The sequence below is a fragment of the Passer domesticus genome, chromosome 27, assembly GCF_036417665.1.
Source record: "Passer domesticus isolate bPasDom1 chromosome 27, bPasDom1.hap1, whole genome shotgun sequence".
NCBI classification, from domain to species: domain Eukaryota; kingdom Metazoa; phylum Chordata; class Aves; order Passeriformes; family Passeridae; genus Passer; species Passer domesticus.
The window spans coordinates 5,435,560-5,448,029 of record NC_087500.1 but is presented as its reverse complement, the minus strand read 5'-3'; the positions used below and the strand labels follow the sequence as shown (position 1 = coordinate 5,448,029).

Sequence of the window (12,470 nt, the reverse complement as noted above, 5' to 3'; positions counted from 1 at the left end):
TTCAATTATCATTCATTAGTTAATTTTAAGGGGGCATTTCTTCTCGTTGACCCTGTGGCTTGATTCCCAGCGGTGCTTTGCTGCGGGTACAGCACGGACAGAAGGACAAAATTCCATTTTTCTTTTTTTTTCTCTCTTTTCTGGGCCCGGCCCCGCTCCCAGCCAGTGGGCGGGGCCGCTCAGCTGTCCGTCACTCTGATTGACAGCAACACCGGGGGCGTGGTCTTATATACCCCGCCTCCTGACCGCGGGGGGCGTGGCTCTGCCGCGGCGCACTGGGCCCCCGTGATTGACAGCCGGCTCCGCGGGGAGGCGGGGCGGGCAGCTCCTCTTCTCGCGCTCCCATTGGCCGCCACCGCCGTCGGGTGGGCGCCGCGGCGGCGCTGATTGGCGGGCGGCGGCGGGTGCCGCCGTGATTGGCAGGAGGCGGCGGGTGCGCGGCGGCCGCCGAGCGGTTTGTTTTGCGGGCGGCGGCCCGCACGCACCGGGGGCACCGGCACGCACCGGCCGCGCCTGCGCCCTCCCGCCCGCGCCCGCCGTGAGGAGGCGGCGGCGGCGGCGCGGGGCCTGGGAATGTGGCGGCGGCGGCTCTGAGCCCTCCCCCTCGGCCCGGCCGCCATGGAGCCGCGGCGGTGACAGCGCCGTCCCGCAGCGCCCGCCGCGAGCGGGGCCGCCGCCCGCAGACATGGGTGAGGAGCGGCGGAGAAGCCCGGGAGCCGGGGCCGCGTGGCGGGCCGGGGCCGCTGCGGGCGGGAAGGGGCGGCGGGGCTCGGCCGGGCCCTGCTGAGGGGCGCTGGGACCGGCGGGGCGGGCCCGGGCCCGCGGGGAGCGCTGCGTTCTCGAGGATTTGGTGAAAAAACGCTGAAAATCGGGTTTTACCGAAAGGTGCGAGCCCCGCGCTGCTGCCGGCGGGCCGGGCTGAGCTCGGGGGGCTCCTCCAGCCGCCAGAAGTTGGCTCTGCTTGAGACGGGAATTGCTGTGCTCGAGCTTACCTGGAGAAATTTCTGGTGTTAAGCGCGGCTTGGGAGTCCATCAAAATAGATTTTCCTTTATGGAGCTCCCCCCGAGTTCTCTTTGCCATTCTTAGCCCAGACAGCGACATGTAAAAACAAGCAAAGGAGTTGGAAGAACTCCTTTTTTTCAAGAGGAAAACGTTGTTATGAGGCGCTGCCGTGACTGATTGGATTGATTAAATCAAATTAATTTGGATTTGGACTGTATGTCCTGTATAAAGAACTGCTTATGGAGGGGGTCTTGTGCTTCCTAATTCCTTTTTCAGCTTAAAGAGAGGTGCTAGAATTAAACTTTTCATTGCTCTAAACCAGAACTTGCTCATACTTGCATATTGGCAAGGAAATTCCTGCTTTTCTAAGGCTGGAGTTTCGTGGCTTCATGGGCTACAACTTAAATGTTTCTTCCCTACAACCAAGTTTAGTTTTCTAAGACTCTCCTTCATTTAGTCTGTATAATAGCTATAATTAGCTTTTATACTCTAAGTTCAAAAAGCATTGGAAATGTTATTGTACAACTACTTCAATATCTCTTAACTCTGTTTTGATTTGATAAATACAACAAATTCATGCAAATCCATCACTAGATTTCTCTGCTATGAAGAGGAATAGTGTGATCCACTCTGTTTAGAGCAGCAGGGTGCTTCATAAACTTAAAATGGTTTAGGAGCTTGGATTTCCATGGAAGTGTTTTCCAATGGCAGCTGGACCTGTGTTTGTAAAAAATACAATTTCATGGGCCACAACACCATAGCATTGTGTGTCTCATGGCACAGCCACAAGCAGATTTTCCCTTTGTAATGGGAAAAACCTAAATTCATTCAGCACCTGTGCTCAGATAATCTGATCAATAATGGACGATGGGCTGTATGTGGCAGTGATTTTGTGTGGTCTGGTGCTCCATAACCCACCTGAAGGATGCCTGGCTGCTGTCGGGGTTTGCAGGAGCTGCAGCTCACCTGGAGCTGCTCCCAGCCGGGACATTTCCCAGGCTGGCACCCAGGGACCTGCAGCCCTGGGGGGGTGTGCGGGGTGGGATTTGGGGAGCAGCCCCTGCTCCCTGCGGCCGTCCCCGTCCGCTGGCTTTTCCTGCCTGTGTCACTTCCTTCCCTTGGCTCACACGCACCCAGTGACAGCCTGCAGCAGGTTGGGATCAGCTCACGTCCCAAACCCCAGCCCTGGGATGAACTGGGATAAATCCCTTTAGCTGCTGAATGGGAAGAGGGACTCTCAATATATCCTGCAAGGATAAGCTTCATAGAGCTCTCTGATTTTCCCTCTCACTCTACAAACCAGGTAGTTAGTGATTTCCTAAAGCTCGCACACAGCAGCATTTTGGTACCACTAAAACTGCCCACAGCAAAGGACCTGAAACTTTTCAAGGCTTTTTTGAGACCTCTAACATAGACACAATTTGTCTAAAATTTCCTCGTTGCCCCCGGATCTGCCAATCCCTCACCCAAACCAGCTTTGCTGTGGTGGTGGTAGATAACAAATACACAGATGTGCTCACTTCTTTCCCTTTTACACCATGTGTCCCACTATGACACCATCTAAAACATGATCCTGGACTAGGGGGCTTCACAGACATATGCAGAAACTTTTCCTGTTGTAACTTTGTAATTTTTTTTTTATTTTTCTAAACTCTTTCCATTTCCGACTTGTTCCGACCTGTGTAACAAACCAGGGGTTGGTTGAAGTAAATGCTTTGTGGAAAGGAACAACTTTCTCTGTGAGCAGCAGTTCGCTTTTATCGAAGTTATAAAAATCCTTGAGTGTAGTTTTTGAAACATGAAAAGCATTTCCTGGACAACATCTTTCCCGCACAAAGCAGAGCTGTGTTTCCCAGACCTGCTGGAGAGCAGGCAAAACAGGGTCTCTCAGTGCTCCAAAAATTGCTTCATTTTCATTTGTAGCAGCTTCTGCATTGTGTGATTAATGTAATGCTGCTCCACGTGCTTCTCCCAGTCAGTCTGTGGAAATCCTCTGGAACTAAAGAAGTATTCATGCTTCTCAGCATTAAATCCATCACAGTGCTGTCCTCACCAGATACACTTTTCCCCTCCCAAGCTCAGATGAGTATTTGACTTTATTTTATCCTTTTAAGAGATAAATACTCTGTCATGTCCTACCCCACCAACATAGGGATGAATTACAGGATGTATGGTTTAGTAGTAGGGAACCAATAGCTCAGTGTAAGACTACTAAAAAATGTATATTAAGATTCAAACTCACCTGAAGTTGTTCCATCCCCTTTGTTAGAACATTAACTGTTCCCATTTGATGAAGATAAATAATATTTCAGTGTTAGAATGACTGCAGTGAGTAAGGTACAGACCTTGCAGGCATTGATAGAATTTTATAGAATATCCTGAGCTGGGAGGGACCCCAGGGGTGGTGGAGTCCTGGTCCTGCTCAGGACACCCCAAAATCCCACCCTGTGCCTGAGAGCACTGAGCTGTGCTGTTTGCCAGATGCTGCCCTTCAGTTTGTGTTGTCAGTTCACAAAAGTTGCCTCAGCTAATAAATAAATTCTCATCATTGCTGAGCTACAGTCTGTAATAAAGGACACACAGCTGCCTGGATGTGTCCTCTGTGCCACACGTGAGTGACTGCTGACTCCACACAGCCTGGGACCTGGGGCAGAGCACCTGTAGCCAACCATGGCAGCCACTGATCTTTGTTTTCCTGTGATGATACAGTTTAGAGGAGAATTCTTAGTCCCAGATATATTCTTTGATGGACTTGATTTCTTGTCATCAGCCCTCAGCTATAAACTGCTTTCATAGCTCCTTTGCTTCTTGCCCAAAGGAGCTCTGCCAAGACAAGCTCTTCTTCATCCTCCTGGTATCTGGCCAAACCCAAACTGCACTGTAGTGGAAAACTTGTATCCCAGCTCTTCCCTGAGTGTTTTGGGTGGTAGGAATGTCAAGGGTGTTCCAGGCCATAGGTTGTAGTATTTTGTTGTGCACAGTTTCAGCCTTTGTCTGCCAGGTGACTCCAAGGCTGTTCTTAATACCACCAAAATGAAAGAATACCAGTAAATTGGAGACACTCCAGTAAAGGTAAAAGGTTAAATGTTCAACTGTAAAGTTGGAAACCTAAAAAAACAAAACAAAAAAAAGGAAAAATCGTGCCATTGCCTACCTGGAGCTTTAGCTTCATTCACAGCTGTTTCTTCACATTTTCATCCCACAAGGGGTTACTTAGTGCTGAGATAGATCCCAGCACTTATTTCCTTTGGCTGATGTGCTTCTCAAAAAGCAGCCTCTTGCTTTGGTTGTGTTACTTACACCACTTGCTTCTCTTACATGCAGTTGGAATGTCAAGGAGTGCTCTCCCTTCTCCACTGCCACAATGTGGTTATTGTCTCATTTGGCTTGTCTTGGACAGCACAGATTTGGTGGGTTTTGATTTGGATTTTTTTATATTCTCTGCTCTGCGTTCCTTTTTAAAGAATTTTTTCTGTAATTAACGCCTTCTGCAGATGCATTGGGAGATTTCTTTTCCTTCCCTTTCATGATCTGGTCTAGGCTTGATGTCTCTGGTATGACATTCTGGAGTCCACAGTGGATGTATCTCAGATGTTGGGTGCTCTCAGGACCAAGTTAGGACTCACCTTCCAGCACCTGAAGAGACCCTGCAAGAGAGATGGGGAGAGGCTTTACAAGTGGACAGGACACAGGGAATGGCTTCCCACTGCCAGAATGCAGGGATGGATGGGATGTTGGGAAGAAATTCCTCCCTGGGAGGGTGGGCAGGCTTCCCTTTGCCAGAAGGGACACAGGGAATGGTTTCCCATTGCCAGTGGGCAGGGATGGATGGGATGTTGGGAAGAAATTCCTCCCTGGGAGGGTGGGCAGGCTTCCCTTTGCCAGAAGGGACACAGGGAATGGTTTCCCATTGCCAGGGATGGATGGGATGTTGGGAAGAAATTCCTCCCTGGCACAGCTGTGGCTGCCCCTGGATCCCTGGCAGTGCCCAAGGCCAGGTTGGATACTGGGGTTTGGAGCAGCCTGGGACAGTGGGAGGTGTCCCTGCCATGGCAGGGCTGGCACTGGATGGGCTTTGAGGTCCCTTCCCACCCAAACCCTTTTGGGACCCTGTGAATGCTAAAACATACCTGGGCAGAAACGATTTGCTTTAGCAAAGATAATCCTAGTGTGACTTTTGTTCTGACTGGGACTTGTTCAGCTGTTTCCTCCTTACAAAGAGGTGTCTTTTTCCCATTCTGCTTTTAACTTTCAGCAGGATTCACTCCCTGTGTGCTTTACAAGCTGTATGTGTCCCACATCTGTCATCTTTAAGCATTGCGAAAATCTAGTTTGTTATTCAGACATTGATTAATTATAAAGCCAGTCTTCTGCATAAAACATAAGCTGACTGCTTTGGAGAGACTCGTGAACAAATGCACGACATGAAATTGCAGAAACAAATAGTCCCACTGAGTCCCTTTTAGAGAGAAGTACCAGTGTGAGCCAGTCCATGGTTTGGTGTTCAGCAGCTGTTCCCAGGGCAGCTCTTCCAAATGCAAGTGATTGCCTATCAAACCAGTGCCATGAATCAGGGATGAGTGTCTAGCCATGGTGGATTCTTCAAATGAAGTTTCAAATATTTACACATCAGCTTCAGAAATGCTCCTTTCAATTCAAAGTGCTCAAAGTGACATAGTGAGGGAAGAAAGGAGGAACTGTGATAACCTCACCTGGCTCACGTCACTTCCAGAAGTCCCAATTATCAAAAGAAAATATTTTCTTTTAAATCTAGGGTTCAGGTCGTCCCAAACTCTTTTAGAAAGGGCAGATTCTCCTGGGCATGTCCAGAGCTGATCAAATCATTGCTTCAAATTCCATGCCTAAGTAATGCCTTAATATCAGGAAGGATTTAGCTGAGTGTATTATTTGCCAAGGAAACAACACTTTATCCCTAAAACCTTTTTGAGTCTTGAAATGTGAGACAGCAGGCAGGCAATCCAGAGGGCAGGAGGGTGCCAGGAGCAGTGACAGCATGAGGTGCTGCTTTGTCAGCTGTGGCACAATGCCTGGCAGCCAAGGGCCCAGTGCAGTCCCAGTTTGGACAGGACTTCACTTGGCAGCTTCCTTTACCTTTTGCAATATCAAGGAATTTAAGGTTCTTACCCTTGCTCGAGGAAAGGATTCATTTCCACAGCTTTTAGACCTTCATCTACCATCCATCACAGCTATTGTGCTTTTCTCTCTTTTTACATCTTTGGTTTTTTTCTCTAAGCACAAAATTCTGCTAAGTACCACTTCTCAAAACAAACAGGCAGTGGGAGAGAATATTTCAAATTGGTTACATCAGGAATCTTCAGAAAGTAATCCTTAGTCAGTGGAACACACAAGAAAAAAATCAATGTGTGTTTTTATGTTGCTGCAAGGCAAGAAGCCTTGAATTGAACCTGCTGCATTGTACTTTGCCAGCAGACAGTGTTCCTTGTGCTGGACAGCTTGAACCTGTTCAGCAGATCTTGAAATCTCATAAAATGGTTTGGATTTTATTCCATCAGCTTGTTCTGAGGGAAGAGAGGAACGTGTTGGGGCAATCAGTGCAAGTGGGTTTGTGTTCACAGGTACTCCAAGATGAACCTTCCTCCACATTTTCATTTCTCTTTCTACTGGCTGTGGTTTGTTCCACTAGCAGGCAAGAATTCAGAGTTAACAGGGATAAAATGGGAAAGAACAGACTTTTACCAGGTTTTCCTTGACAGAAGCACATCAGTTTGCCCTTCCTAAATGCCCTGTGATGGTCTAGCAGATCTGTCCAGGTTTTACTGCTTGTTGTGAAGACTTTTGAAGAGAATTAGGGATTGGGGATATTCATTCTCACCCACACTCTGGCCAGATCCTTCTATGATATTGGATGAGTAACTTAAAATTTATCTGTCAATTTATTATGTCATGATACTCAATTAATTTTTAATGACTAAATTAAATCACAGTGTATTTGCAAAGATCCTAAAAAGGATTGCTGTTCTATGAACCAGCAGAAAACCAGTGCAGAAGTGTCAGAGCTGCAGAAATGTCATAGTTGGTGCTCACCCAGACAACTTACTCCTGAAATTCTTGTGCCTCCCAGATGAACAAGAGGCCTTGAAGTCCATCATGAAGGACCTGGTGGCACTCCAGATGGGCAGGCGTCACCGGCTGCCTGGCTACGACACCATGAAGAATAAAGACACTGCTCACTCCAACAGACAGGTAATGGCCACTTTGGGAGTGCCTGAGCTGCTGACCTGGGGGCAGAAGGGGCACAGCAGGTGGGCAGAGCATCTGCCTGGCTCAGATCCTTGGCTCTGTGCTGTGCTGCCAACAGCCAAAGCATCAGGTGGGAAGCAGCTCCTTGATCCTGCTCAGGCTGTGGCAAATGTGGTTGGGTTTTAATATTTTATATCAGATTAATGAATATAATATCATATAAACAGTATATATTAAATATGCTATACATTTATGTAGTTCAATAAAATATTTAATATATATTATATATATATTAAATATTTATATTTTTATATATATTCATATTTATATTATACATGTATGTATATACTGCAATCTCCCCATATATATATATATTTATGGGGTTTGGTCTGCCCAGTTAAAAAAATTAGCAAGTGGCTTTCTGCCTTTACAGTCACATTTCCATTTTTTAAAGCTATTTTATTCTTTTTTAAAGAAAAAACACAATGCCAGCAGTCCCCCCCTCTTGGGCAGCCCTGCAATAATGAACCAGTGTGCCTCTGCAGTGGAAGAAAAAAAAATTCCGGTAAGAAAACTGACTTCATTTCCATCTTAGCAATTATAAATTAGGAGTATGTCTTCAAGTTGTGTGCAGTGACTTTATGGAATTCCTCTAAGCAGGTGGGAGGTGGGGAAAGCTTTTCTTCCCTGACTCTGCCCTGGTGTGTGCACTTTTATTGTAGGGTCAGGACTAGGGGGAAAGGCTTTAGGCTGCAGGAGGGCAGGGTTAGATGGGATTTTGGGAAGAAATTCCTCCCTGGGAGGCTGGGCAGGCCCTGGCACAGCTGGGGCTGCCCCTGGATCCCTGGCAGTGCCCCAGGCCAGGCTGGAGGGGCTTGGAGCAGCCTGGGACAGTGGGAGGTGTCCCTGCCATGGCAGGGTGGCACTGGCTGGGATTTGAGGTCCCTCCCAACCCAAACCAGTCTGTGACTCCCAAGGCAGTGAGTGGTGGGTCAATGCTTTGAAGTCTTGTTTGGTTCATTCCACATTTCTCCAGACTTTTCCATGGAGAAAACACTGGTGTTGATGTTCTGGTAAGAAGGAAGGACAGAATAATGTCTGGAGATGCTGAATGTCATTTAAATGAAATGCTCAAAGCAAAAGCAACAATTTTAGTCAAAAACTGTTTGTCCATTACTGTCATTCAAAATTAGATCAATTTACTGGCAGCAAGACTGACATGAGCAGAAGTTTCCTATGTCAGTAAAATAACTCTTCTCAGTTTTATTCCTTTTACACGTTTAAGCTTTTTGGAGCAGGCTTTGAAGTTCATGTCTGTCTTCCTTATGCTTTGCCTGCTCATAATCTACTTGTTCAGCTGGATCTGGGATTTCCTTGAATGTGTTGGACAAATCCATAGATGGAGTAGTACAAAATCCTTTCCAAATCACTTTGAAACAGGAATTCAGAGATGCCTTAAATCAAAATCTGTAATTGTGATTTATGATACCACGTCTCAGAACTGAAACACTGAAGTGCTAAACTTGGATTTGCCTTTTTGGTCATCTCTGAGGGCAGTTTATGTGAATTGCTTTAAGAAGTGATGGGTTCACTGCTTTTAAGGGAGACTGAAAGCACTGAAAGCTTCTCTAGGCTTTCTCTGGAATAGGAACACCAAGATCACTGTGAACACCTTTTCTTACATCTTTGATAAGTAGATCTGAATGGGCAGTGTCAGGTCCTTTTGGAAAAATGGAGCACTAAATGCCAAATCCCCTTTTTCCTTTACTCCAAATTACGGGTTTCAAAGCAAGCAGTGGAGCTGAGAAAATGGTTGGAGTTTGCTTGAGTACCAGCAGGTTAAGGAGAGGTTTCCAAAGAGCCTGGGGATCCTTTAGTGTTGTCTAACTTCAGCTGGTGACAGCTGTGTCACTTGGCTGCTCCAGGGCCTTAAATCACATCTTGAGGTCAGAAATTTAATCTGAAAAATGGTGTGAATTCCTTTTCATCCAAACTGTCCTGTTTAGCTCCTTTAGACCGAGCTACTTAAAGTAATATAATGTTAAAACAAAACCAGAGCCTTCCTTTCCTGAAAATCCTGATATAAAACAATCATTTCCTTCAAGCAGTGTGTAAGAACAAATTTGTGATCAGGAGTTGGCTGGTAGAGATCTTTTATAGGATGTTATTCCTGTGCTGTTTGCTGCATTGTTCCTTTACTGATCAACTCAGATGGGTTCTCTATAATCTGTTCCATTTTGGAGTAATTCTGCATTGTTCCTTTACTGATCAACTCAAATGGGTTCTATAGAATCTGTTCCATTTTGGAGTAATTCTGCATTGTTCCTTTACTGATCAACTCATATGGATTCTCTATAATCTGTTCCATTCTGGAGTAATTCTGCATTGTTCCTTTACTGATCAACTCAGATGGATTCTCTATAATCTGTTCCATTTTGGAGTAATTCTGCATTGTTCCTTTACTGATCAACTCAAATGGGTTCTATAGAATCTGTTCCATTTTGGAGTAATTCTGCATTGTTCCTTTACTGATCAACTCAGATGGATTCTCTATAATCTGTTCCATTCTGGAGTAATTCTAGACTAAGTTCTTTCTCTTCCCATTTTAAGAAGCCACTCTTTGGAGCTCAGTGTGAGTGGCCCACCTGCAGCTGCTCGTGGCTGGGATGGGAAGGTCATTTTCCCTGGTGCAGCACTGCTGCAGGAATTCCGTGCTCCCAGGGACTCCGTGGGTCCTTTTGAACTGCATTCTTGACCACTGGGCCTGCCAGAAACTTCCTCCAGCTAAAGAGCATTTCCTGGCCACGTTTTTTTGAAGTTCCTAGATGTATGATTGCCTATTGTCTGGGGCTTTCACAGATGGCTTAATCTATTCCAATCGCATAAATTGTGCAGCAGAAATGATGGAGTCTTATCAGAGTCGATTTTTCTCTTTTATTTTTATCTTTCTGACCTAAATTGGGATTTGAACTTCAATGTCCAGAGTTGAAAGTTCAGCTTGTTGACTCTTGCATGCCACCCAGCATCTTCTGAGTTGCCAGTGGCTGCACAGTTTGCACAGTCAGTGCTTTTAACTATCAGATGGTGATGATGACCCCTTTGCTGAAACCTTAGAACTTTAAAAGGTGACATCAGCCTGTTTGTAACTGAGTTTCAGGGGCTGCATTTTGGAAAAGCAGAGATTCAGTCCATGTCTTAAGACTGGACTGAATAATAATAATAATAATAATAAATATAGAATAAATAGGAATAAAATAATACATTTCATTCCTATTTATTCTATAGGAATAATAAATAGGAATAAAAATTCAAAAATAGGAGTAGGAATAAAAAATGTAGCACATTCCCTCTCTGTTTTCTGCCATGCATGCTCTGAGCATGCTTAAAGAAAATTGCCTTCAGATTAATAAGCAGCTAGGACTGAATTTCAAATTTTTCCCATGCAGTGGTAAAGATAGATTAATTTTTTTCAAAGTCTATTTCAATGTCCTCTGTTTAAATGTCAGTTTACAAAAATTACAGCTTAGTTTTTACCCCTTTCCTTCTCTTTCTCCCTCAGCAGTTTCTCCATTCCTCCTGTGCTGTGTTCATGTGTCATCCACTTGTTTCCACAGTCTGCTTCAGCTTCATTGGAGAAAGTTAAAATACTCAAACCATAACATGGTGCATTTGTGTGCTGTTGTGTGTGCCAGAGTTTGATTGTGAGCTCACTTTTTGTTCTTTCTCCTGCAGAATGATGTCAGGATAAAGTTTGAACATAATGGGGAGAGAAGGTAAGTTGGCCTTCACTGCTTTGATTCTTTGCTTAGGAGAGTCATTTAGTCATCAGTAATTTAACTTAAATATTTTGTTGGCTTTGCTTTCCTTTTTGCTGAATGGAAATCACACAGTGAAGGCAATAACAAACAGCTCACACACAACTAGGTTATTTTTAGAGATCAGTGTGTCATAAAACACTGATTTATTTCCATAACATTCAGTTGTAAGTGAACTGCAGCATTTTTAAAAGCTGTCCAGCCTGAAAAAAATTCAGCCTGAAAGTCTTATTTCAGATATGTTCCCATTTTGTTTGATTTAACTGAAACCAAATGAAGCTGATCAAATCAGCATCATTCTTTTCCAGTTTCTCACTTCCTGATGCCCTGTCACTATCACTGCCCTGCTGTGATTGAGCAATAGATACAGCAAGGGAAGATTTTTTTTTTTTCATTGGTGTAAAAGCTTCTTTGTTATTTCCTCTGATACTTGGTTTTTAGAGACATTCTTTTACAAGAAAAAAAAAACCCAGAAATAACTGAAATAGCGGTTTCAGTTTTTACAGCATTGTTTACAATGGATAAAATTGCTGAAATATTTCAAAGTAGGTCCCAAAAAGCCTCTTACTTGCCATCAATTCAAGAGGAACTCTTGAAACATTTAATGACTCGTGGCTGTGTGAGCACTCAGGAGGGCTCCAGGCTTGTCTGTGCTCTCTGGGTCTGCTCTCACTGAGGGAAAACATCATCTTCTGCTTGGCTATAGTGTCCATATTTTGGAAGATATTAATTGGGTTGTGCCACCTTCACAGCCATCTGTGAGAATCCTTGGGTTTCTCCCAGGCCAGGCAGTACTTCCAACATGAAATAGTTCATTATTTCATGATAAAATGCAAATTTAATGTCAGTGGCACAGGAGGACAAGTTGTGTAGTGATCCTCAGCCTGTTCTAGCAGAGATTATTGGCCAGGTTGTTGAAGCTCCTCCTTTGTCAGATTTTGGAATTCCTGCTAGAAAAGCAGAAGTGTTCTTTGTTGGCAAAGCAGGCTGTGGAGAATAATTTCCACTCTTCCTCAAAACTTGCACTGTTTCTTTCACTGAAATCCTACGTGATGAATTCTGTCAGTGACTTCTTGTGCTCTGGGAGAAATTTTACAGGTAATCATCACTGGGATTTGCTTCTTCCTGTGTCAGCCAGGTCTGCTCAGCACTTTTCTGTGTCAGGGGCTTTGTGGGGACAGCAACAGAGCCACAGTGGGACATGTCACAGTTACTTGTCACCCTGTGTCAGGACAGGGGAGCTCTCCTGTCACCACAGACTTGTCACCTTGCCTGTCTGCTGGGTGCATTCCAGGGGGCAGAAGGGTTTTCTCCTGTTTTTTGGTTTTTTTTAAGAATGAAAAGGTTGATTGTGTGTCAGCCTAATTATGCAGTTGTGCTTGCCTGAATTCCCTGCTGCCAGCACAGTGTGCAGTTCCAGACAGGGAGCT

At 45.0% G+C, this 12,470-nt stretch overlaps 1 protein-coding gene across 2 annotated transcripts in view; it reads left to right on the top strand.

The window, feature by feature from the left end:
* The first annotated feature begins 432 nt into the window (after positions 1–432).
* MAP3K3 (mitogen-activated protein kinase kinase kinase 3) overlaps positions 433–12,470 on the top strand; it is a 36,810-nt gene continuing 24,772 nt past the window's right edge. Inside the window, exons 1-4 of one of the 2 annotated variants that reach the window (XM_064399845.1) lie at positions 433–689; positions 7,107–7,228; positions 7,701–7,790; positions 10,958–10,998. In XM_064399845.1, the coding sequence (XP_064255915.1) occupies positions 686–689; positions 7,107–7,228; positions 7,701–7,790; positions 10,958–10,998 (257 nt within the window). In that variant the 5' untranslated portion in view covers positions 433–685. The remainder of the gene's footprint in view (positions 690–7,106; positions 7,229–7,700; positions 7,791–10,957; positions 10,999–12,470) is intronic. The other variant, XM_064399846.1, reaches the window with a different exon arrangement.